The sequence below is a fragment of the Labrus bergylta genome, chromosome 1 (assembly GCF_963930695.1).
Source record: "Labrus bergylta chromosome 1, fLabBer1.1, whole genome shotgun sequence".
Taxonomy (NCBI): Eukaryota; Metazoa; Chordata; class Actinopteri; order Labriformes; family Labridae; genus Labrus; species Labrus bergylta.
In genome coordinates this window covers 31,466,355-31,492,494 of record NC_089195.1, presented here as the reverse complement: position 1 = coordinate 31,492,494, position 26,140 = coordinate 31,466,355, and the positions used below count along the sequence as shown (strand labels likewise).

The 26,140-nt window shown below is 40.6% G+C and overlaps 1 protein-coding gene and 1 long non-coding RNA gene across 5 annotated transcripts; one reads left to right on the top strand and one right to left on the bottom strand.

Annotated features, from left to right (window-relative positions):
- Positions 1–728: 728 nt before the first annotated feature.
- kitb (KIT proto-oncogene, receptor tyrosine kinase b) lies at positions 729–25,417 on the top strand. Of its 2 annotated transcripts, none has more exons than XM_065959157.1 (21): positions 729–985; positions 4,072–4,359; positions 4,589–4,873; positions 7,374–7,513; positions 8,435–8,603; positions 10,396–10,585; positions 10,669–10,784; positions 10,910–11,024; positions 12,895–13,082; positions 14,545–14,651; positions 15,325–15,451; positions 16,184–16,288; positions 16,766–16,876; positions 17,453–17,591; positions 17,705–17,772; positions 17,864–17,955; positions 19,466–19,588; positions 20,621–20,732; positions 20,955–21,054; positions 21,391–21,496; positions 22,407–25,417. In XM_065959157.1, exons 1-21 carry the CDS (start codon positions 934–936, stop codon positions 22,563–22,565), a joined length of 2,892 nt encoding a protein of 963 aa, XP_065815229.1. In that variant the 5' UTR covers positions 729–933; the 3' UTR covers positions 22,566–25,417. The 2 variants fall into 2 exon arrangements, with proteins under 2 accessions (XP_065815229.1, XP_020501221.2); XM_020645565.3 differs by having other exon boundaries at positions 730–985; positions 22,422–25,417.
- On the bottom strand, positions 7,845–10,384 carry LOC114920910 (uncharacterized). Of its 3 annotated transcripts, none has more exons than XR_010666989.1 (3): positions 9,919–10,384; positions 8,414–9,188; positions 7,845–7,947 (listed from the first exon to the last, which is right to left on the bottom strand). It is a non-coding gene; the product is annotated as an uncharacterized lncRNA (long non-coding RNA). The 3 variants fall into 3 exon arrangements; XR_003809206.2 differs by having other exon boundaries at positions 8,414–8,658; positions 9,919–10,373; XR_010666988.1 differs by having other exon boundaries at positions 8,414–8,598; positions 9,919–10,368.
- Positions 25,418–26,140: the final 723 nt, after the last annotated feature.

Sequence of the window (26,140 nt, the reverse complement as noted above, 5' to 3'; positions counted from 1 at the left end):
GGGGCCCCTTACCGGCCGGGGGCCACAAGCAATTGCCTGCCTTGCCTGTTGACAAGCAGCGCCTCTGCACAGAAATATAACATGTGTTTTATGTGTTCAACTTTTAATGGATGTTAATGATTAGTGGAGATGGTAAATGTGTGCACACACAAATGCCATCCCAAAATAAGTCTGGGCCACGGTCCAGACAAAAGCCTGGACACACCCCTGGGGTGCAGATAGCATGAGGGGGTTAACAGTGTCTGGTCTTGTTTTGATTGGTAAATTAAGTTGATTAAATCTGGGAAAAGTGAGACATCTTCAACAATCACGTTGATTAGAGCTGGGAAATATGAGACTGGTAAAATGCATCACAGGCTGAATGGGGTTTCTGCAGGGGAAACTCCTGCCAACTGAAATCTGTTATCATCACAGCAGGTCCGAGACCAAGAAGTGTGAGAAAAGACCGTCACAAGAAAATAACTGTATTGTTAGTCAGACATCCAGATTAAAAAGAACAACCACTCCTTTATCATCCAATATTTTCATTACTGTTGATTTGTCTTTATTTTTTTTTAAGGCTGAGGCAAAAAAAAGAAAAAATAAGGAAGGAGATGGTTTGGGCAGAGCTGTGTGTGTGTTTTTTGTTTCCCGGTAGTAACCGACTCATCACCTTGGCCAGCCTCCAGCCAATGCGGGACAGAAAGGAGTGGCAGAGATCCAGCGCTGCACTGTGTCTTTAAGCTCCAGTGAAATGTAGCGAGGAGAGTTGCATCCTACAGGATCATTGTGTTTGTGCACTCATTACGGCGGAGGGACCTGCGCTGTGTGTTAATATAAAGAAGGGGATACGGTGTATTTGTTGTTGTTTGTTTGTTTTTTTAAACCACAGGATGGTTATTTTCGCTCTCGAAACGCATGGAGTAGAGTAAAAGGCTTGAAAACCGCCCAAACATGAGATGCCTCTGGGATGCCTTTACCTTATATTTTATACTGCTGCCAACAGGTAAGAAACACACCTTACAGAAGTCACTGAAATATTGCTTGAATATTTTGGATCGTGATTTTGACTACTTTAGACCTTTATTACGCTTCTACCCCAAATTGTTTTACAAATGTTCATATTCCTTGAGACATGCTGTTTATTGAAAATATATAATGATGTGATTGTAGCCTACTTTACGCATTAATAAAACTGTGTTTTTTGGGGGTTTTTTTACAACTAAATTAATAATTCCATCCATACATTTTCTAGCATTTGCGCAAAAGTCTGTCCTCTAAGTTGGCTATTCCGCCTAGAAAAACACATCTTATGTTTATTCGTGTCACTGTGGTGTTTTTTTTGCACTTTATATAGACTTATTTGGGTGTGGAAAAAGCCGACAAATGCAGCGTGTGTTACTGCGCATGCTTGTTTTTATTGCGTGTTTTGTTACTAACGGGCGTACAGTTGTGGCCCCAACAGTGTAGGTGTTGTTTGTACGTGTGCGTGACGTTTTAGATAATGTGGTGTTTAACGGTGCAGTCCAATAACCTGTCAGGTTAATTTGCATAACTGTCTGTCGAGGTAAAAGAGGTGTTTGGCTGACTTTCCTGGAAGGCAACAGGTGTGTGTGTGTGTGTGTGTGTGTGTGTGTTTGTGTGTTGAGGACCATTAATAATTTAACCCATAAAGGGGACTATAGTTGTGTGCGCCCAAGCTCGGCAGCAGAAGCTACACACATCTTTTTCACAGCCACACACACACACACACCCAGCAGCACCTTGACATCTGAACTGCTCTGACATGCTGTGCGATGAAAGCTTTGTGTTTAGTCATACAACAGCCTCAGGTTCCTGCAGTGGAACCGTTTGCTTACTCAAATAACACAAACAGCAACTCCAGTAGCACAAATCCAAAAAGATAGCAAGCGGCCATAAAACATACTAAACAGTAACACAATCAGATATTTGTATTTTCGAAATGGGAGCTTATTTGCATCCTCATGTCTCTCCCACTGGGCCTTCTCAGTCCTGACAAGCCTAAAGGCACAACAGTCACATGAAAATCTTGTTCTTTAAATGGACCTTATCATGTGGAAATCTGCAAGAAAAAAAAAAAAAAAAAAAAAGCACAAAGAAAGAAAGATAACTTAGAGGGGGGATGGCAGTTAAACGGTTGACAGTTAAGGAAAAATGTTGGTTTAGTTTATGCATCTTAAGGCAATGGATTTAGGGGCCTTAATGTATGATTACTCAGCGGGTAGACTGCACATAATTATTGATTGTTCAATTGAGCCATAGTGGTCTGATAGCACTTTGTCTTAAGGGGCTCAGTGCCAATCATAACATCCTATTTAACCATCACATAGGGGACCATTTTCAATCCTATACTCTACCCTATAGAGCTGCAATAATAAGTAGACCACAGATAAATAATTGACAGCTATTTTGATCAGGCAAAAAAGTTGTTTTTCATTTAAGAAAAAAAACTTGTTTTTAACCAGTTTTAAGGATGTTTCTTTGTCCTAACTCTTAACATAAGCTTTATTAACTTTTGGGGGAAAAAATGGCATGATTTTTTTGCTGTTTTTCCTCTACCTTGTAGGCGTACGATTAGTGGGTATAACTATCTGAAGACTAATGAAATGATCTTTAATGGGAGCTCTTATCCTCTGCTTTTGGCTCTTTGTGTATTGACATGCCTACTAGTATCATGTGGTGTATTCACACATGCACAAAAACTCCTGAAAGTTCCCAGAAATTTCCGAGGTGAGCTGCATCATGTAAACACAAAAAGCAGAATTTGTCATCCCAACTTTTCCACTTACGTATTTGACTTGTGTCCGTAGATCCATAAATATACAGATAATGCCTCCTGGTGTCCAACGTAACATCCTAATTCAATCAGGAGAGAAAAATGAATAAAGACAGTTATTTATTACAAATGATAACATGGAAATGTGACTTGACATAAAGACTTTGGCCAGGGACTCTATGGGTTGGTTGATGTGTTTGGAGAATGAATGAACAATTCTGAGCGTCTCCCCATGGAGTCCACACACTGGTGGTGGTGGTGGAGGTGAAGCTGATGACTTGTTGATACCGGATGGGTGAAGAATTGATGGATGATGAAGGGTGCACAAAACATCAGCATGAAGGAACTAGAAAGAAGAGAAAGAATCATTTTTAAAAGAGGAGCAGAACGATGATAGGCTGACAATGAGGGAGGAACGCCATGCCATTGGTTAGATGAGTACCGAGACCGCTGATTATCCAATGACAGCCCCAGAAAATGACAGCGAAAATAGTGAGCGTGTGTGAGAGGGAAAAATGAGAGATAGACAAATATAATGCCTTCCTGACTGAATTTATGCTAGCTTCATTAAAATGTACGCTTGAGGTTGCGGCGAGCTGATTGAAATATAGGAAATATTCAGGAAAATTCACTTTGTATCACACAATCTTTGTTACATCCTTTTCTTCAGGCCAGAATATAATTTTCTACTTTATGTGAGTGTTCTTTTCCACTCTCCAATCTCTGGTTGCTTTATTTGCCATCCTGGATTTCCACAGCATTGTTTTATGACATGTCTTATGACACCAGGATTGGGCTGTCCTGAAACTTTCAGGGGTGTGTGTCTGAACAGAGATCTTTTTATGGGTTGGTTTTTGAAACAACTGTGATATGTATTGTGCATAAAAAACACAAATGCTGAAACTTGTAAAAGCCCTTATTGCTGGTTTTGAGACACATGGATTTGCCTTCACGGGTACTCCGATGGAAATTAAGATTCTGTGGCATGTAAACCAGATTTTAAAAACCTCTTATCACTGATCATATTAATGATCAGATGTCTTATTCGTCATGTTAACACTTGAATAAATTAAGATCAAAAACCAGGAAAACGTTTTTATTGCAGATGGTCATCTAAAGCCCTTCTATTCTATGTTTGTGGAGCTTTTAATTCATTTAGAAGTTACTGGAAGCAGCAGGGTTTTTTTCTCCCATCTGGGCTTGAATTTTACCCAAACTCAACTCTCCACAGACGACAAAAAATAAGCGTCCAGATCCAGCATACGTCGAACATACTGCATGTCCTCTGTTTGCAGGGTGGTGCGAGCCAGTCATCTCCCCCAGCGGGCCTCATGTAGTAGTTCCCAAGAAGGGGAGGCTGGAGCTGCGTTGCCATGACAACGCCACGACGTCTGGCATCCCGTCGAGCATCCCGTCGAGCCTGAGGTGGCAGCGAGATAGGGCTCGCAGGCTGGAGGGGGAGGCGGAGGAGGGCGGGGTTGCTTACGTCAGGATGTCATCGGTGCAGGTCTTCCACATGGGTCGCTACGTGTGCATCAACAACAGCACGCTTGAACATAGCTCCATCTATGTTTATGTGAAAGGTGAGTTTGAGGTGCAGAGAGGGCATGTGGTCGTACATGTGATCAATCCAAATGTACATCCATTTCTATTTCTATTACTAATAAGAAAACCAAGCACACAAAATAAATTAAATTAAGTTACAACTCGCTCTTTAAAGAATCTTTTTAACTATGTGATGCACTTTGAATTGCGTTATGTATGAATGGTGCTCTATAAATAACCTTGCCTTGCCTTGCTTCATCCATGCAGACCCCCAGAGTGCATTCCAGCGCACCATGGTGAACAACATCCTGGTGCGCGTGGGTGAGAACTGCACCATTCCCTGTCTCGTCACCGACCCTGAGGTCAACCACCTGACTTTGGACACCTGCGACGGACGGCCTTTGCCCTCTGGCATGACTTACCATAGCAACCTCCAAAAAGGCGTCATCATCAGCAATGTGAGGAAGGAGTATGAGGGCTGTTACATCTGTGTGGGACAACTCGCTGGAGTCAAAGTGATGTCAAGCAAATACACTATGGATGTGCGACTTGGTAAGTGAAAGATTTTTAATGCTTTTTATATCAACGGTTAAGGTGTAGCAAAACCACATTTGTAATGTAGGTCACAAACAAGCGGAAACGTCTTGTTTTTTTGGATGTGTAAAAATCTGCAGCTGCCTGAGTGTCCACCTAAGGCAGGTGCAGGTTCACACTGTACATGAGATGATTTGTCGTATTACTCAACTGTTTTGATTTTATTTAGCCTAAAGCTCATTCACACATTTGCATAATTAGAGGTGCGGCTGAGTTTACATAGAGATGGGCGCTTTGTAGTTGTTTGCCAGGAGGCTGAAGCTCTACCTCTTTGCCTGTTGATAGATTAAGGTCTAAACCAACAACCATTGTTGGGCTTCATAACTCCCCTTCAGAAAACCAATGGGTGACCTGAAAGAGTCTTTGTTTTATAAGGTCAATGGTGAGAATTGATTAAAAAATAAAAGATGAGTTAGAGTGAAAGCTTTATGTGCAGCAGTTGATAAAAAGCCACCAAAAGGGAAACTTATGGTTCCTCTTTTAAAGTGTAAAATGTCTGCCTGAAGAGATTGGGATTTAGCATTTGCTAATGGCCATAAGGAAGTCTACCAGTGAAGCAAACAACACAAAACAAAGCTAGCTCTGTCTACAAGTATAGTCTGTATGTTTATCAGTGTATTATCACTAAACCAATACACAAATGGGCGGAGGCTCAATTAGCCCGTTTTTCTTCACAATGGGATTTAATCAACTCCAAAATGCCTTTAGGAGCTCCAACCAGAGGTACCAAAACATGTGGTATGTTAAAGGCACAAAGTGGTGTTGAAAAACGAAGCCAATGTGAAAGTGGAATAAACTTTGAGGGTCCACTTGAGGCTGGCTGTAAAAGCCCAGGATGTCCCATTAGCACGCATGTTAAAACGCCCAAAACATATTAACACCCTGGAACGAATTCTGTATCTTTAGCTTTTTCTTCTTTGGTACGGGGGTCCTACTTCTCTGTAGCTCATCGATTTCGGTTTCATAAAACCTTAAGAGTTATTCCCAGATTTACACAGTCAGGTGGTTTGTTGAGTAAACGGGCAGGTGGACGTCTTGTAGCTGTTTGCCAGGACGCTTAAGGCCCGCCTCAGCTCCACCTCTTTGCCCTTCAGAATCCAATGGATGACGTCTCTGAGTCTGTGTCCATGCTCTATACAGACCATGGGTATAATGGTAGGCTGCTAGCTTATATTGATATAAAATGATATCTTCTATTGTTATTATACACAGATGGTTAGCGTGAAATAACAACGATTTTGGCCATCTTGGTTGTTTACAAAAAAGTTTATGATGCTTGAATTGGCCGACCTACAAACTTGTAGATACAACTGGTCCCACTTCTTTCAATATGCTAATTATCTTTAAGCACGCCAGGAAACAACAGAGTTGATGTTAATTTCCTTCGACAAAGTTAAATGAAAAACACACTTCAGACGAGTTCATCTAACTGTTGTCTCCCACAGACTGAGAGACATTAACATTGCTGTTCCCTGAACTGCTATGGCTACAAATCGACTTCAGAGACCATAATGCATTCTGGCTAGGTGCTCAGGGTCACTGCAATGAACAATCCTCCTTGAACTATCCATCCTGTAGATGTGTTCTGGGAAAAGCAGTTAAGCCCAAAAGTTTTCTTCTCATCTATATAAATAGTAAATGTGCCCTTCAAGCATTTTGACTTTGCGTCAGTGGAAACTGATCTTATTTCTGTTTGTCCCTGCGATGCATCAGCATTTTTCAGTCTGGGTCTGCAGTGGAAAGGAGACTAAACAGAGACGAGCCAAGACAGGCTGGGGGTTGTAATGTCCTTCTCACTGATGGAGAGAGGGAGTGAGGAAAAAGAGACGTGAAGGAGGGCCGGGGGATTAGAGTCCCATAGCTGAACAAAGCTTTTGTAACGGTGCATGAAGGCAGCGCTTAAGGGTAAATAGAATTACCACAGTCTTGGTCAAACACAACCGCTGAATTGACGTCAGCAGGCTGTTCATGTTGGAAGTTATTCATCCGGGTTTATGTGTCTGCAAGTGTCGCATATGCAAATACTGCACCTTGGCGATTTGCCATGTGAGTATAGACGTGCATTACTGTGTTTTTGTCCTTTAATGAACTGCTGTGAATCAATAAGAGGAGTCAATTGCGTCAAAAGTCATTTTATTTATCGACTCAGATGTCTAATATTTTAAAAATATTTTAAATAATTGTTTCGGCAAAAACATCCTCGTTTCACTAATTCGGACTGATGGATGATTTACTGTTGAAGGCCTTCTCATACAATAGAATAATTTCAGACTCATTAATGTCATGCTACTCAGAGCAAACGGTGCAAAGATCATGAACTAAGTGACCTAAAAGTCCTTGTGACTCCAGTTCAAGAGGAAATGCTTTGGGAGTAAATAGAACAAGGCTTTTGTCAGTGAGCTTATGTAAGTAAGATGACCACATTGATCACGTCTGATAATGTTGCCTCCTGATCCAGTGCCAGAGGTGACTCCGCTGGTGACTCTGTCCCAGAAAGACAGCGTCATCCTGAAGAAAGGAGAGCAGTTTGGGATTACCTGCAGCTCCACAAACATAAACCTGGAGTTCAGCCTCAAGTGGGATTTCCCTTCGGCAGCGGTGAGCTTGATGCATGTATTTCTGCCGGAACTGTTTGCCAACATGTAAGACTAATTGCAATCCTGGCTGTTTGGAAAAGAGCCAGGATTGCAATCAGACAATATTAGAAAACAAAAGTACCATCAAAAATACAAATAACAGCCAAATATTAAAATTTATTAGGGCTTCATCTACAACAGTTAACAGAGAAGTTATCATTAAAAAAAAAAGATTTAGTGGTTTAAAGATGTGAAGAAGAGTTAAAATTATGCAATCAAATACACAATAACGCCTTTGCTTTATATGATGCTATGTTGTGAGGTTTTATTAGTGTTCAATCAGGAGAGATAAGTGAATTAGGACAATTATTTATTACAATGGATAACATGGAAATGTGACGTCACAGAAAGATTTTGAGCTTGGATTCTATGGGTTGGTTGATGTTGTGATGTCAACTAAAGGCAGAGAAAGAATCATATTTAAAAGGGGGGCAGAATGATGATGAGCTTAATTTTATAAAATGGAAAAAATAGCATAACTGTGATTGGATTGAATGGAAACTCTACAACAACAACAACAACAACAATAATAGTTCACAGAAAAATCTACTGAACGGTGTACTTATAATAAATATTGATTGAATATAGTTGGGGGAGGGGAGGTTAGCATTACACACAAATAAAAATATAACAGACACAGGAATAAAACAATACTTCTAACTACAATATATGAATATGAAATATAAACAATGAGAAATATAAAGCTCCACTTTGAAATATGAATGACAATGAGAATTATGAACAAGATTATGAAATACAAACAGAAATATAAACGTCAAGAAATATGTGCAACCAAAATACATTTAAACAAGAAGAAAATATAAAAACACTAAGAAATTGGATTAAATAAATATCTGATCACCTTTGCTTCTTTTCCCCGCAGCATCCTAATGTATCAAACGCCTCACACATGCTGCCTGGTTCCCGTGGTTATCAACGTGCCACCTCACTCTTCATCCCAGCCGTCAACCAATCAGACTCTGGAACTTACCGCTGCCATGCCCACAACGAGAGAGGCTCCAGCTCCACGGAACTGCAGCTGGAAGTCTGCGGTGAGCGTTTATGACCGGTTTTAATGGGTCATTGGCGTGTACAGGGGATTTTTTTCTGTTCAAACAAGTCAAACATTAAGATTGAAAACAAACTGGTTGACTGAACGCTTTGTCAGACATGAAGTTGACTGACCAGTGTTGAGAAGTGATCTTTGGTTGTAACGTCACATGAAAGGCAAAGCCAGTTAGGTTTCTTAGTTTATAATAGTAGTACTCGAACTCAGGAGACCACTTTTTGAAGGTCTCGTCTCAGAATTGAAATTTATTTTACTCGGTCTCACACAGGGTGGACTCCGGATTTTAAATCAAGACCGGTCATGACCACCACTGATTGGCAATTTTTTCACATAATTTCTGTGATTAGAAGGAAAACACCTCTTGGTAAAAGAATAAATAATTTAAATTAATTTTATTTAGTTTTTGTTGATGGATTTTCTGTGATACTTATGGTCTTGATCTTTTCTCTGTCTCGTCCTGCCTTGGTCTTGGTCTTGACTTGGTCTCGATCCCTAAATGTCTCTGTCTCAGAGCACTCTGGTACTCGGGTATGTCTTGGTCTCGGTTAGTGTGGTCTTCACTACAACACTAGTTTACAGTACATTGACAGTCATTAATAAAACACCTGCATTTTCTTTGTCTGACACTTGCTGAGTGATGTAAATATTTATATATCCACAATCTCTTGCCTCTCCTTTTTACACTTTAGTTTCATATTAAATTTACACTATTAATATCAGCAGAAATTACTCAGGAAAACCGCGATGAGGGCGCATCATCTCAAGAATCTATTTTAATCTTTGCTCCTAATATTCTGCAAAGTCAGTTTAATACTACTAGATTTACAACAAAAACATAGTTAATAAAAGTGATCGGCTATCTGACCTAATTAAATCATGCATCGTAGTTTAAGTCTTTATTTTTTTAAGTTGTACAGTGTGTAGTCATCTCATTAGAAATAATTAAAGTGAATAAAGAATGTATTTTACACAACGTCCCTCTTCTTCTGTGCAGCATCAGTGATGTTTTTTACCACATTATTTTACAGGAATTCATCATCACTTCTCATATTAATCTGACTGAAGCAGACAGATGGTGATTGTTGCTCCATATAATGTGCAAGCGCACACAGTCTGAAGTAGAAAGCCGCCATAGTTAACAGAGAAAGCGCAATACCAACTTTGTGCTACCCGATATCTCAAACTGCAATTTAAGGCTTTGTCCAGCCATCTTAGTTAAAGAACGCCTCTTTGTGTAACCCGTTACACAAACAATTTTTTTTTAAATAAAATATCAAAACTTCAAATGAAACACTCACTTTCATACAACAATGTCCATTCATACTGAAAAAATCCTTTAAAAATAGGAGGAAAACAAAACCACAAGGTCAAGGAAAAATCCAGAAAGACAGGTGAAGAGGGCACGGTAAGACGTAATGAACTGACACAGACGGGAAGGAACACAGTGATTAAATACACACTAGGTAATCAACAGACGCAGGTGAGATTAATGACACAGGTGACGACAATCAGGGTGGGGCACTAAATCACATAAATGTGAAAACACACAAAGGCAGGAAGCAAAACTAGACATGAAAAACCAGGGGCAAAAACTACAAAATAAAACAGGAAATACAGTAAATTATCAAAAAAAATGGGAATACAACATTTAAAAAACACAGAAGGAATACAGGAAACTCTAAAAATTCAACTTATAGCATAACTCAGCAACATGTGAAATAAATAAAATACAAATAAGGAACAAATCATGACAGTGTCTTTCTGATGTCCTCCAGAGCTGGGCTTCATCACCATGTTAGGATCCCAGAGTCCGGTCCAGGCTGACGTCAAAGAGGGCGAGAGCCTGAGCCTCAGAGTAGAGTTCGATGCCTATCCAGCTCCGAGTTCTCTGTCCTGGTCGTACAACGACAAGAAGCTGCTCAACACTACAGAGCATGTCATCACCATCCACCGCCGCAAATACAGGTACAGGGAGTTCAAAATACTTCACCTGCAGGTACACATACAGTACATGTGCACACAGAGGATTTGCATGTTTGTTTTATCAGATACATCAGCGAGCTCAGACTCGTGAGGGTCCTCGGCTCGGAGGGCGGGATCTACAAGTTCTTAGCCAATCACAAGGACGCGTCCGTGGAACATTCATTCCACGTTTATGTCAACAGTAAGTAGCTCTCACAGCTGTCTCACATTACTCAAGGTCATACAAACAAACTTGAGTATCTATGCATTTCAAGTGTTCATTATGTATCTCTATTTTCTATGAATCTTCTCACTTTTTTCCAAAAGGTAAGCCAGTTATCGTTGCCCAGGAAGGTCCTGTTGATGGACAGGTGCGGTGCATTGCTGCAGGATACCCCGTCCCTAAAATCAGTTGGTTCTTCTGTGAGCTGCCCCACACAAGGTATCCCTAACATATAAATCACAATACTTTTACTGGTGGTTTCCACAGGAGCCGTGTGCACAGCATTCCTTCCCTGCTTTGCTTTTGCCCTGTCCAATGGATAGGGCTCCATTTCTGAAGTGTAAGCACCGCCATGAGGTTCACAAGATCACAGGAGAACTACAAAATCACACAGGGAATAAAGACAACAGGTTAATTTGTCTTTCAGAGGTAGATTTTTTTGATCATTAGGTGCCTGTTTTGACGTAATGGTTAAAAATTGACGGGACATACCATCAGGAGATTGCGTTTTATTTTGAAATTGAGCAGATGCTCTATGCATTCCCTTGTCTGACGTCCTATTCGGGTTGATTTGCTCTGTTCTGCTTGACGCGTGCTTGGAGCGGTGGCGCTGGCGGACCGCTGTGCTTGCGATGGAAACATGAGCATTGACTAAAAAGGGCACGATCAGCTCTGGTGTGCTGAAGGAACGTGCTGCACACTAATCCTTTGGAAACTGCCAGTCAGAGTGTTTAATTAATTGGTTTCCTTAATGTGATTGAAAAGACTAGTAAAAAGATGATTTCCATTTCCGCCACCTGCACTCTTTCTTCGCTTCCTTCATTTATTGGAAGACTGGTAAACCGTCTATTTTCACAAATGACATGTTAAACTAATTATCACAAACTTGGGATTCTTTGGCGCATATTAAAAAGCTGTTACTGAACAGCAGCGTGTTCTTCTCACAATAATCTCAGACATGACTCATCCTCTGTTGTTTCGTCTGGCAGTTCCTCGGAGAGCGGGAGATGCTCGTGGGAGCTGAAACAAAAGTTTGTTAAAAGGATTATATCATCTTATAGTCTCATTAGCATTCAGACTAATAAGCCAGCTGGCAGTTTTGACTCTTGGTCAAGGAATAATAAGCCTTTTATGAGTTTGGTTGAAAAGGCGTCTGGCTTTTATGATGAGAACAAGTTATTTATCAAAAATAATAACTGATTATTAAATCAACAAAGGGAAGGGCTGTGGTTGACAATGATGTCATAAAGCATTTTTATTATCTCAAAGTAATGGGATATTTAATTTTCATTCTGGTAATAGTAGCTTTAGTTTATTTACACAAACGTCTTAGGATCTAGGGGAGTTCGGGTAGATTTTTTTCTAGTATCGGTTTGTTACGATACCAGAATTTTAAATTTAGATACCATACTAGTAAAAATAAAACAAATAAAGAAATCTGTTTCAAAACCACGACAACAAAAAATAGAAGTTCTAGGCACCCAATATTGGGTTGTGTCTTGTTTTGAATTTAGTCCTGCACACTGTCTAATTTGTACAAATAGACTGGCGACATTTCTCTGTCAAATCTCTGAGGATTTGGGAATCAGCTGACATGTGAATTTGAATGGCGCTTCACTGCTCTCTCTCTCTCTCTCTCTCTCTCACAGCAACTTAATGATTAAAGATCTGTAGATCTACGTAAAATATTTAAGAAAAGCAATCGGAAAAACTTCTGAGGAATTCTAGAGACAGAGTGACAGAATTTAAACAACAGAATCTTAAGTACTTAAGGAATGTAGTGAGAAAGATTATCTGTCAGATAAAATGACGTTGGAAGAAAACTGAAGTTGGCTGAAGTGCAGAAATGCAGAGATGAAAAAACCGAATTATTCCAATTTGAGGAAACACAGAAAAATATATGAGACGATATCTAAGTAAGCAAAAGTTTTGTAAAATGTGTTTTATCATAAACATGTTGTACCAGTCAAAAAAGTCTCTCCTGTGATTTCTTAATCATTACATTGAATTGTAAACACTAGGGATTGCTCTCGTTGTAGAAGTTACAGAGGATAATGTGACTGCTGGCTGCTTTGTAACCCTTCAACAGGTGCTCACATCTGCCCAATGCCACCCACTGGGAGACTACGGAGGTGATCACTGTGACAGAGTCCGCCTTTGGTAGGAGCGAGGTGGAGAGCCGACTGAACGTGAGCAAGGAGCACGCACACTACCACACCCTGGAGTGTGTGGCGAGGACGGAAGGGGAAGAGGCCTACACCCTGTTCTCCATCAGTGGTATGACAAATGTTGTCTCATATGTACAAAGATGATATATTAGTACACACTTATGGTACACTTACACACACACACACCCACACACAAACATAGACTCTGTTTCTGCAAAGGCCAGGTGCGTGATATCTGGGTGCAGATTGAATGAGATTAGTGAATGCTGACTGTGCAGGCTGGGATTATATGGTGTAGCTCAACTAATCCTCTTCAACACAAACAATAGTGCTGCAGCTGTCTACTAGAGGCAAGATAAAGCAAGTTTATTTATAAAGCACATTTTTATCAACAATGCAATTGCTTCACACAAGACTTACAAGCCCCAGGGAAAAGGGAAAAGAAATGCCAGAAAGGACGCTTAAGAATCATTAAAACTTTAATTAATCAAAGAGAAGATCAACTAAAAACAGCAAAGGGAGTTTGTTGAAGATAAGTGGGTCGGATAGATTTTTTTATTGAGACCTTTAAAGACGTTAGAGAGCTTTTCCAGGTGCTGCGTATTATTAGTAGTGCTTCTGATACTCAGCCAGTGGGAATAACAGATGCCCTGACATCTACCTAGGTCCAGTGTTAGTGCAAGTATAACTGAGGTCAACAGTTTGCAGCTGTATTATTTTTGCAGCAATTAAACTACAATTAAACAATTAAACAATGTTGCAATGTGTTTCTCAAAATATGAAAGGAAATAGAAATAAACTAGACCAATTTCAAAGTAACAAATCAAATAGAAAAATCCCTTAAAAATAAAATCTAGTCCTTTAATGTTGGACTTGGGATCGAAGGAGTTCAATTAGCTATTTTGAAACCTACTACCCGTGTAGTGTTACTGATGGTTTCTTATCTGGTTTTCAAAGATTTGAGCGAGCCAGATGTCCTCTGTGGCAGATCCTAAAGTTGGCCAATCGCCAGATCTCTTCCATGACCAGAGTCTCTCTGGGCTCTTCTCTCGTCATCACTGAATCCTCCAGATTTTATTGTTGGGCAAAAATGCCAAAATCAAAAACCAAGCGAGGTTTCAACAGTAAAAGACTTGAAAATTGCCCCTGTCATTCACAGTTGGGATTCTTTCAAAAGATTAGCTTGTTAGCTTGGAATACAGAGATCACCACCCTTTAAGGACAATTTTATAGCATTTTATGCTTTAAAGTAGCATGTAGCGTCCTTTATACTCTCAATTTGTGCGCCACCCTCTTGGGATAATGTAGCTGTTAAACAGAAGAGGTCCCAGGTTGGAGCCTTGGGGAACTCCACATGTAATTTTTGTGTGTTCAGATGTAAAGTTACCGATAGACATTAAGTAGTCTCCAACCTTAAGATGCAAACCAGTTCAGCACTGTACCAGAATGTGTGTAAAGGAAGAGGGTGTGATAGTGTGTGAGCATGTGTGTGTTTTTCTACCAATAAAATGTTGTTTTACTTATTACAAATGTTCAACATATTTTCTGATCACTCGTGTGTTTCTTCTCAGAGCGCCTCGTCCCTCACAAGCTTTTCACTCCTCTTCTCAACTGCTTGGTGGCCACTGGCATCGGTCTCAGCCTCATTCTGGTGGTGCTGCTCTATAAATACATGAAGGTAATGTTGTAAAGATATTGCAAAATCATTACTTCAAAGGAGAAACATAATTTAATCAGAGTAAAAGTATGATCATAAATCTCTCATAAAGCCCATAAATCAATGGCCATCGAAGCCATAAATTACTTCATAGAACACTTTACGTTCATTCACATCCATTTGATATGTAATCTTACAGAAAAATAAGCATTCGTTTTTGGCAAAAGACCCACTCTTATTTACTGACTCATGCCTCCATCTTGATTTTGGTTAAAGTTAGAAACATCGTTTTGAGATCAGACTAGTTTTGTTGTAAGGAGATTCATCATAGAAAAGTGTCAGTAAGCCTTTTTTAATCCATATGAATGTGTCCTAATGAATTTGAAATAATCAATCATCCATTCAGAGTGCACACATGCTGCAGTTAAAGGCTTTTTTGACACTCCGATCGTGCATCAGGCCATTATCGTGCCCCCACGGTGTGCAGCCTTTGTTGCACTCAGATGAGTCAGCCTCGCAGTGGGATCATCAGGGGAAAGTCTAGACTGACAACTTAAGTGCATCGAGTGATCTAAAATGTTGTGGAGGAGTGATGAGAACACACGTTTGATACACAATTATGTACTCACACATAAACAATATAAGGTAAGATGATCTAACATCTCTCTGTATGAATTCCTCCAAACCTGAACAGAAACCAAAGTTCCAAATCCAGTGGAAGGTGATTGACAGTATCCATGGCAACAACTACATATATATTGACCCCACCCAGCTGCCGTATGACTCCAAATGGGAGTTCCCTCGACAGAAGCTTCGCTTTGGTATGAGAGCTTTAACGTGTTTGTTTTAGGTTTATTCTGTGTAAGAGAAATCCAGTCTGTAAACATGCAAACATGTTGGGTTTCATTTATAGTCCCTTCAAACTATTTTCTTTTCTTTTGCTTCTATGATGTTAGGCCTTGATGTTGTACGTGCAAACTATGAAACTAGAATGTTTCATTAAATTAAGTATAAACCATTTTTAAGCTACAAGCAGCTTGTTGAACACATCCCAAATGCTTGATTTAAACACAAGTCCCACCTCTGACAAGGCACAATAGCCAATCATAGTTCAGGATTTTAGTAGGGGCACTGGGATGGCCAATTAAACTTCTAGAGTGGCCCTGGCCTACCCCTGGCCCCGCCCCTGGTTTTGATACCATGGCAAAAAATATAGAATTCCTAGGCTCTCAATATTGGGTCATTTCTTGTTAAGAAATACCAAAAATTGTAAACTCCCGTCTAAATTATTCACTGGAAACGGTTTGCTCCTTTTTTCTTTCACCAGTGGAAGGTGTTGTTTAACTTCTATTTTTATTTGATTTTTTTTCTTCTTTATTAATCCCTAAGGGAAATAGCTTGGGTACTTTGGATGCCTTCAATCATTTAAAGATGGATATTGTATCCTTTTAAAAATACATGGTACTGGATTCACATACAGTAATGATCGGATGTCATTTAGTTAGTTTGTTAATTTAACTTTTCAAGTGATGTGTGTGTGTGTGTCCCTAAAGGTAAAGTCCTGGGCTCTGGGGCTTTCGGAAAGGTAGTGAGGGCCACAGCATACGGACTCTGCTCTGCAGATACTGTAACGACCGTCGCTGTTAAGATGCTCAAACGTAAGTGTGTGTGTTGCCCTGTTTATCATCTCACTCTCACTTCCTGTAGCAGTTTTTTTTTATCCTATAAAGCTAAATAAATGTGTCATTGCCTTTGTTTTTCAAGGGTAAACGCTCCACTGGGGGTTTAGGGATTCATTCCCTCACTTTTACAGTTCCAGTTTAATGAATTCTCTTAAGACCACTTAGCTGTGTCCTCTTGCTGTCTCACTTAAACTCAGCATGGAAGAATATTTGAGTCGAGTTGCAAGTGATTTGCAGAGCTTGTATCATGTCATGTTTATTTTGGATAAATTGGTTGAATTATTGTCTTTAGAGCACTCATATGGACAAATCATTATTTATCTAAGTGGACAAATAACTGTTATAGTGCTCTGTATATCAGGGAGTGATTTCAGACACAGTCCGTCTCTGCTTGTCTAGGCAATATATGAGACTGTGTAAGAGTTTATAAATGTCCTGATGATGTCATCCTAGCCAACGCTCATGCTACGGAGAAGGAAGCGCTGATGTCAGAGCTGAAGGTGCTCAGTTACCTCGGAAACCACGTCAACATCGTTAACCTGCTGGGGGCCTGCACCGTCGGAGGTGAGACCAAACTGAATTCATTACACATGAAGACGAGGTTTGATTAGGTCTGGACACTGTAAGCCTCTTGCACCCGGCACATGTTTATTACATATTCATTGACTGACTCGTGTGTTACAGTGATTGTATGTAGAGATCCTGCACACGGGTTGATGTGCTGACTTACTCAAAAATCAAAATCAGATATTGGACAGTGAGTACGTGATGCAGTTTGACTGGTCACAAATCTTCTGTGCATTGGATCAATATTCTCTACCTGTCTAGCCCTCAGTATTGATTATAATGCAGCATTTGAATTAAGTTTCCACACAAGTATGCATGAGTCGGTAATTAAGGAAAAGGCTCTCAGGACTAAAGATTTTTCTTGTTGGTGTTCGGCATGAAAATGTCCCAATTGAGTTTTTTTTTTTTTCCCCCAGTATGTTAAAATACAAAACAAATGACATACACAATCTTCCCTGGCCTCCATTGTTAGAGCTTTGTGTCTCTGTTTCTCTCTCATTGTAATTTGCTGTCATGTGCTTTGAAAAACCACTGAAAAGGATGGTTTTCTTTTACATGTCTGCATCCTGCCAGGCCCAATTTTGGTGATCACCGAGTACTGTTGCTATGGAGACCTCCTCAACTTCCTGCGCAGAAAGAGAGAGTCCTTCCTTAACTCCCAGGTTGGCGATGGTTACTATCGCAACGTCTCGAACCAAGCTGAGCCTCCGAGGTACGTCTGAATGTGTGTTTGATCAAATACCGATTGCCAATGCGAAAATGGTTGACAGCATTTGATGGTTTTGTGTGGTTTTTTTTTTTGTGTGGGTGTGTGTGACCATGCAGCAGAGATATGACTGGCACAGGATATATGACCATGCGTCCCTCTGAGAAAGAAAGGTGCTCCCAGTCAGGTAGAAAGTCTAACTGTACATTCCTTATCTTCAATTTTAGCAACCCACTAACAGCCTTCCATGCTGGAGTGACTTTTTGATCTTTACCTAGATGACAAAGACGAGCTCTCTCTGGACGCCGAAGACCTCCTCAGCTTCTCCTACCAGGTGGCCAAAGGGATGGAGTACATCACTTCCAAGAACGTAAGGCGTTCACAGGCTGTGTGCTTTATTTATAGAGTAGTTACAGCAGAGATTTAATGGAGCTGCTGCTAGTTTATAAATCATAGCATGGCTCAGGGCCAACATGTGCATGGGTTGCTGTCTGCTAATAGTTCCTCTAAGATCAGAACTTAACAGGTTGACGCTGCATTTACATTTCGATCCTTTAATGTGACACCAATAAATTCAGCTTTCTTGTGTTTTTTTTAGCTGGTTAGGAAAGCGAGTGAAATGAATACCAATGCCTCTTTGATTGATTGATTGATTGATAGACTGCAGAAGGGGAGGTGTTAGAGTGAGTAACAACACTCAATAAAGCCGTTTTCACATATAGTATGCACTCCTGAAAATATCTAGCTCCTCACAGCGGGAGACTATGCCTGTCAGGCGTGTTGACGTGCACAGAGATCGTAGTGGTTGCGTGCAGACACTCTATGCACCGTGCAGCAATCACAGTGTATAAACGTCACTCCCCCTCCTATTGGCTCGAGGTGAATTCTCCGTGTAATATCCTGCTGCGTTTACTCACGCGGAGCTGATGTGAGCATGCATGGAGTAGAGTAGAGTTTAGTGTTGGTCGCCATCTCTGAGCCCTTTGTCCCATTAAAAATGTAATTTGAATGCATCAGCAAATGCACTGATATTAAACTGTGGAGTAGCTGCGCTGTTGTGCATCCTGTATGTGTGTGGAAAAAGCTCAGTGGACGTCAGTTATGAACTTAATTATGCCGATCTTTTTAACACAAGCTCTAAAAAGCAGGAACACGCTGCGTCACAGATTTCAGACTTTAGACCTGGTTTTAATTTGTCTAAAGTGCAGTTGATTTCTGCTTCCTCAAGACAGAAACGCGCCACCTTTGAGCCTGACCACACCCCATTTTACGACAAACTCACGCCATGGCTCAAACAGGGGTGCAAGTTCATTTCAAAGATAACTGCTCAGGTAGAAAACAGGAGAGAGACACCTCAGCTGTCAGCCAAGACAAGAAACTTTGCTCCAGACGTATATTAGGGCTCTTAAGCTCTGATATTTGTAGTTTAAAATTTTAATTTACACTCCCTGTTTTCTTGGCTCAGCCTCTTCTTCTGCACTTTGGTCGCTTTAATTCGATTAGGCCACTTTAATGCATTAATGTCTAGACTGTTACTGCCCTGAAACACGACTAAAACGTTTGTTACTCATCTTCTTTCGTATATTCGTATAAGTCAAATGGAATTTCTCTAATTTCCCTTGCTAAATATGAAGTGATACTCCTTTGATGTATTGTGTAAATCATCTCTAATTGGCCTTTTTGTGTTTGGTTTGTAACAACACTCGCCTCACATCGTTTGAATGTGTATGCGGTGAGTCCGACGCACGCTGGAGAAACTGGATACGATGTCAGGGCTTATTTCTGTGTGTGTGTGTGTGTGTGTGTGTGTGTGCGTGTGTGTGTATGTGTGTGTGTGTGTGTGTGTGTGTGTGTGTGTGTGCGTGTGTGTGTATGTGCAGTGTATCCACAGGGATCTTGCAGCCAGAAACATCCTGCTGACTCACGGCAGGGTGGCTAAGATCTGTGACTTTGGGTTGGCACGAGATATCACCACGGACGCCAGCTATGTGCTCCGAGGCAATGTGAGTCACTCATTCTTGATCCTGTTTTCCCTTTATTTATTCTCTTTCTTTAATAAATCTTCTTAATGAACCTGAATGGTTTAATGTACACAGTAATTAGATGTTAAAGCTGTAGGGATGCAGATAAATAAATTATTATTATATTTATCAAACATGGGGAAAAAATGAAAATAGTGAAAAAAAAAGTCTGAAAAAATCAGACTGACGTTATCTAATTGTGTCCTTTTTCCAATCTTAAACAGAAAGGTAAAAATAAAACATGTTGACATTAATTTAAAGGCTGGGTTGGTAATTTTCCTCCAGCTATACTTTTTAAGATTTTGGTTGTAATTGTCTTTAGGTCCTGACAGAAATTAATAACTCATGTTCTCTGAAAAAGGAACAAAGAAAATCCGTCATCTGTATCAGTTTGTAAGCCTGTAAAAACTCTACCTCTTGCGTGCATTAGCCCACACTCAAAGCGCGTCACCGATGACAGAGTTTATTCTGAGTTTGTCGTTGGCTGTTGTGAGTAGTAAAATAGTCTAATAGTTTTTTTTTTTACATGTATTATGATAAAGTTTAGAGTTTACATGCCGCTGAATGAGACGACGTAGTTTCTACACAATGCAAGCGATGAGCTGAGCTCCGCTTCTGGAGTATTGGCACTCGTGCATGTAAGTGAGGAGGCGTGGCTTTTGAGGGAGCAGAGAGGGGAGGTGGTGGGTGCAGACGAAGCACTGAAGGGAATGCTACTTTCAAAATCATGCCAGTTTTCGACAATTACCAACCCTGCCTTTAAGAAAAGAAAGTAAAATAAATCCTCATAATTTAGTCCTCTGGAGTGATTTACTGTAACTTCTCATTTACACAGACGGAAGGAAAGAACTAAATGTTCCTGCTCACTGTCTCAGCTGTCAAAAAGGGTTTCTTGTGAATGCTCTATAATGGAAAAACTCAATCTTTTTAAGGGATTTGTTTTATTTTAAGTAATGAAACTAAAAGGAACACGGTCCATACTGCTGTTGTGATCGCTGCTCTCCCCTCCTGCAGGCTCGTCTGCCCGTCAAGTGGATGTCTCCTGAGAGTATTTTCGACTGCATCTACACCTACGAGAGCGACGTTTGGTCCTACGGCATCCTGCTCTGGGAAATCTTCTCCCTGGGTAACGTTTCCAGTTGTTTCATAATCACTAAGCTTTTAATATCATCCGTTTAAAACCCGGGGCCTGTATAAGCGGCTCTGATTATGCTAAGCAACAACACAACTTTGTGGACTGAAATATACTGTGAGATAAGAAACGCATCTCCAGAAATCACCATCTGAGTTTATAATTATAAAGACACAATGGGGTATAAAGTGTGAAAACTGTACGTGTGTGTTGCAGGTAATAGTCCGTACCCGGGGATGCAGGTGTGCTCTGCATTTTACAGGATGATTCAGGAGGGCCACAGGATGAACAGGCCTGACTTTGCTCCTGTGGAAATGTAAGTGTGTGTTCTTAATTTGTTTTCCTAATGAGGGCTGCAACATTCGACGATCCTTTGTCAGCGTCACAATATCTGCAGACTCCATGAATTGATTTAAAAGCTTTATCTATACAGCCCTAATTCTCCCGGCTGCAATATAATTGAAAAAATCAAATCCATTTACCATTTGAGAATATTAATTACTTCAATGTCTCAATACACAAACAGATGCTGTCAAAATAACGGAGATATTCACACACACTTCTTCCATTATTTTGTTTACTGGCTGTGTATCCATACTCCGTGGTAAGCCTTCACATTCCCCCATGTTGAAACTAAATCTGACCTCTGCAGGTACGATATGATGTTGTCCTGCTGGAACCACGATCCTCTGAAGAGGCCGTCCTTCAGGAAACTGGTGGAGAGGACGGAGCTGCTGCTGTCGGAAAATACTAAAAATGTAAGTATGAACAATGAAATGATGGACGTCTTTGACCATTTTTTTTCTAGAGATTGTTTTTTGACATTTTTCTCTTCATTAGATAATAAAAGTTAAGGTGCAGATTAGAATGAAAACAAATGAATCCAGAGAAGAGTTATTCTATGATAGGAGTTTTAGGCCCCTATGATGTCTCACATCACGTTTAATATTTACAAGACTAAAGAATCGTAACGCGGAGCATGTTAGAAAGACTTGGAGCATCCGGTTCATAAGACAAAGGGTATTTATAAGAGAGGAAGGCTCTAACAAAAGACCCTGTCAATCCATAAAGACCAACAGATCATCTGTTCATTCAAAGCCGTGTCTTCTTGTGATTCACTGAATTTTAAACAGGAGACAGGAACAGTTCAAATGTGATTGTTGTATTTTATTATAATTAAGTCACTTGTATTCATCTTGCGACCCTTAGATTTATCCCAGGCTAGTGTTGTAGTCAAGACCAGAGTGCTCCGAGACCGAGACAAGACCAAGACATTTAGGGATCGAGGCAGAGTCAAGACCAAGACCAAGACCAAGGCAGGGCAAGACTGAGACAAGACCAAGACCATACACAACCCCCAAAAAGAAATCATCATCTTGTGTTCATTGGGTGTGTCACTCACTTAGGCCGTCAGTCTGTGGTGGTCTTGACCGGACTGTGTGTCATACTTACTCAGTTTCATAACCTTGCATAGTCACCGCTTTCATAAATACAAAGGCCAAAGACAGAAGATGTTCAACCCTTTTAGAGACATTTGGGAACATTTATTTGCTCACAAACTTCTCTGCTAAAGACTTAATTATGCAAAGTTTCCCAAAATGCTCACTTTCATATCATAAGCCTCACTCATACTACTCGGAGAACTGGGGTTATCTAAATAACCTAAAGTTTTGTTGTCCTCAGGTGTACCTGAGACTGAGCAACAACACTGGTCAAGCAGAGCAGCAGAGGGCGCCATCACGGAGGCTGAGCTCAGTCTGCAGCACGACAGCACCCACCCAGCCTTTACTGCAGAACACTGTTGACGTCTTCCAAGACTATGTCTGATCCACACACACACACACACACACAAACACACACACACACACACACACACACACACACACACACAAACACACACGTATACAAACATAAACACTACAATGAAACACAACTTCCCCTACCTCCCTGATCATTCACTCCTCGCACCGCGCAAAGTTCAAGAGCCAGGCCCACCCTGGAATCAAACTAACAACACATTCAGTCTAACTAACCTTCAGATGCACAAACACACACACACACACACAAGATGCACACAGATACTGTAAATAAAGGACCCTGCACTGGGCTCTCAGTATTGGCCTCTATCTAATCTCCCCGATGGCGTATTGATCTCTGTGGTTGGCATTTCAGGTGCACGTCTATATACAGCAGACTCCGGCACTAACATCAGATCTAACTGCACCCATCAGCAGCAGCGCGAGGAGTTCTGGCTCACATTCAGCCTTAGATTACATCTTCAAATGCTTTGGGGAAAACACAGAATACAAGGACGAGAACCTGACCTTGGGATAAGGATTAGATAAAGAGAGTTGGTGTTGTGATGAGTGCACTGCAACTGTTTTTTTTATTGTTGTTTGTTTATTTGTCAGATTTGTTTTCCTTTGAAAGGTTTTCTTGGTTGGGAAAAACACTTATGTGAATTTTATGTCTAGATTTAAATGAGAAGCTGGAGACCACCTACACAGTCTGTGCATTAAGTATGGAGCCAGAGCCATTAGCTTTCAGCCTAGCTAAGCATAAAGAGTGGAAACAGTTAGGTTGTATCTGTCAATCTTTCAAATGCTGCTTGACTGGTGACCTGATTTGAACCCAACTGGTCCCCATTTAAAAATTCACATAGAGTACATACTTAAGGTGGGAAAAGTTGGAGCTCATGAGGTTAAATGTATGTTGGAGTAATCCCAGGTTAAGTCTGCAGAGGGCGCTAAACAGCTTGTTCTGCAAATCATGCGATAGTTTCTCGATATGAAACCAAGAGTGTCATGAAACGGCGTCAAGCCTCTGCAGGTGGAGCTGTTGAAACCTCTTACAAAATTTGTCCTCTTCCAGCACTGGATAGCAGCCCTCCTCTGGCAGCCCTGCAGCGTTCTGTCTGCTCTGCGGGAAGGTTTACAGAGAGCTGGCCAATCAGAAGAGAGTGGGCCTTAAAGAGACAGCAGCTTAAACGAACCGTTTCAGGCAGAGTTTGAAATTTTGTTTTTTTACACGTTCATATAAAATATAGATCAGGAGTTTTTTGAGCCGCAAATCCTGCAAAGCTGCTCTAAAGGTTTCACAGACTGACAACATGAAAGGTGAACATGTGTATAAAATGGGATCTTTAACTGGATAAAGTGTGCATCCACTGATATGGGGCACTGTCAGTCAAAAAACAACATTGCAGCCCATTCCAAAAAACCCCACATTGCCGATTGGATCAAAAGCCAATGTGGAAATCTGAAACCCAAACAAGTCCAAAAAAAATGAAGGAAATGAAACGAGGCCTAACTGCTCTGAAAAAGCGTCTCCCTTGAGTAGTCAATTCAGTGACAGCTGGCCCTGTCCATGGTGCTGAATTGGCAGAGAACGGCTCCAATTTCAAAAACATGCAACAAAGTCTCTCACTCTGAGCACTTGTGAAGACCCCTAATCAGCATCATGCAGAGAAAAAGTCCAGAACATTTTGGCAGTTCCTGGTAAAACAACAGTTTTATAGTAAAAAGCTAAGCTAACTGGTGATGGCTGTACTTTCTATTCAATGTTACAGACACTAGAGCAGTATCACTCTTCTCATGTAACCCTTGGCATGAAAGCAAAAACAGTGTATCTCCCCAACACATCAGACTGTCACCTTTACACCTTATTCAAGTCACAAGACAAACACATGTCGAGGAGGAGCAGCACCCTCAAAGCTGGTTTTTAAAAGGCCTTGAAAATAGAAAAGTCATAATACTCCTGATTAGAGCCCGACCGATATCGACCAGCCGATAATATCAGCCGATATTAGCATATCCAGTGACTATTGGTATCGGCTAATTCTATGCACAGATATGCACCGATATAACTAGATTAATTCCCGAGCAGTTCTCTGTCACCAGTGGAGGGCGCTATATGGATTATAACAAGCATGATCACTCTCCTGAGTATTAAGCGGTGATGCACGTCCATGCTCAGTTACTTTCCAGTTCAGTGACCATCTTGTCTATCTTTTCCTCAAATGTATTTGGGTTGCATCTGCATTTTAGGGATCAACGCAATAAATGTGTATATCTACATTTTGATCTTTCTCTACAGATTGAAAATAGATTTAAGAAAGATATCGGCCGATATATCGGTATCAGATTTTTTTCCCCCTCCCCAATATCGATATCAGTATCGGGCCCCAAAAATCCTGAATCGGTCGGGCCCTACTCCTGATGTCTGGTCAAAATGAGCCCGATAAAAGGTGGCATGCAGACGATTACTCCTTATGAAAACTAAAGCCATATGTTGGGGAAGTGCTGATTCACACCTGTATCTAGTAGCTTTGAATACTGTGACTTACAAAGACCGACTGGTGTATTGTGGATGTTTGTTTTATTTAGGATTAGCTTTGTTTTAGTTTATTTCGTAAAGCCAGGACGGCCAGGTGTTTATGGTGGATTGTGTTGATCTTTCTACTTGATTTATGTCGAACCTGTATGCAATGTAAATACAATAGAGATGTGCCTTTAGATTTTTTCATAATACTGAATATCATTTGGTTTGTGACATGGTTAATGCTTAGAGGGCAGCCAGCAGAGAGCTTGTGTTTGCTGGTTTTGAGGATCATGAAGTTTTGATACTGTTGGATTGACTTGTTGTAATAATAAAGAAAGTACCTGTGATGGTAAAACCGACTGGAGTGTGTCCTTTGTCGCTCATTTTTCAGCTCATCAATTCCTTTTATGTAGACTAGACCGCCCCAAATCACAACACAATCTATATAATGAGACATTACATTCATATCCGTCATGAGTAAGCACTTGGAGAACGACGGAGAGAAACTGTCTTTGAACAGGAAGAAACCTTGAGGAGATCGAGAGTCATTGGAAGACAGCACTTTGCAGCGACTGGATTGGCTGAGACTGGGGTGTAGAGAGGAAGACAAAGAATTAGATGATATAGACACAAACCTAGAGGATAAAGGAGACTTAAAATAATGCCAATGATAAACGTAGAAATATGAAATACAATAAGAATTATAGCAATAGCAGCTGTATACGAGGGAGTATTAGGGCCACATTAAGGGGATTTTACAATTCTTCAATTCACTTAGCAGACGCTTTTATCCAAAGTACGTACATCAGAGAGTAAGTACAACACAAGCAAGAATCTAGAGAGGAGGAAACAACATCAGTAAGTGCAAACAAACAGCTTTGAGTTCGATCGAACACACAGGTGCTGACAGGCACTGCACAGAGCCTTCACAACAGGGTCCTAAGACGTAATAACTAGACTCTTCTCCTGTCGCCCCCCCTGATGGAATAAACTTCCAAACTCCATTCAATCTGCAGAGTCCCTCTGCACCTTTAAGAAAAAGCTAAAGACCCAGCTCTTTATGAATACCTACGATCTTAATG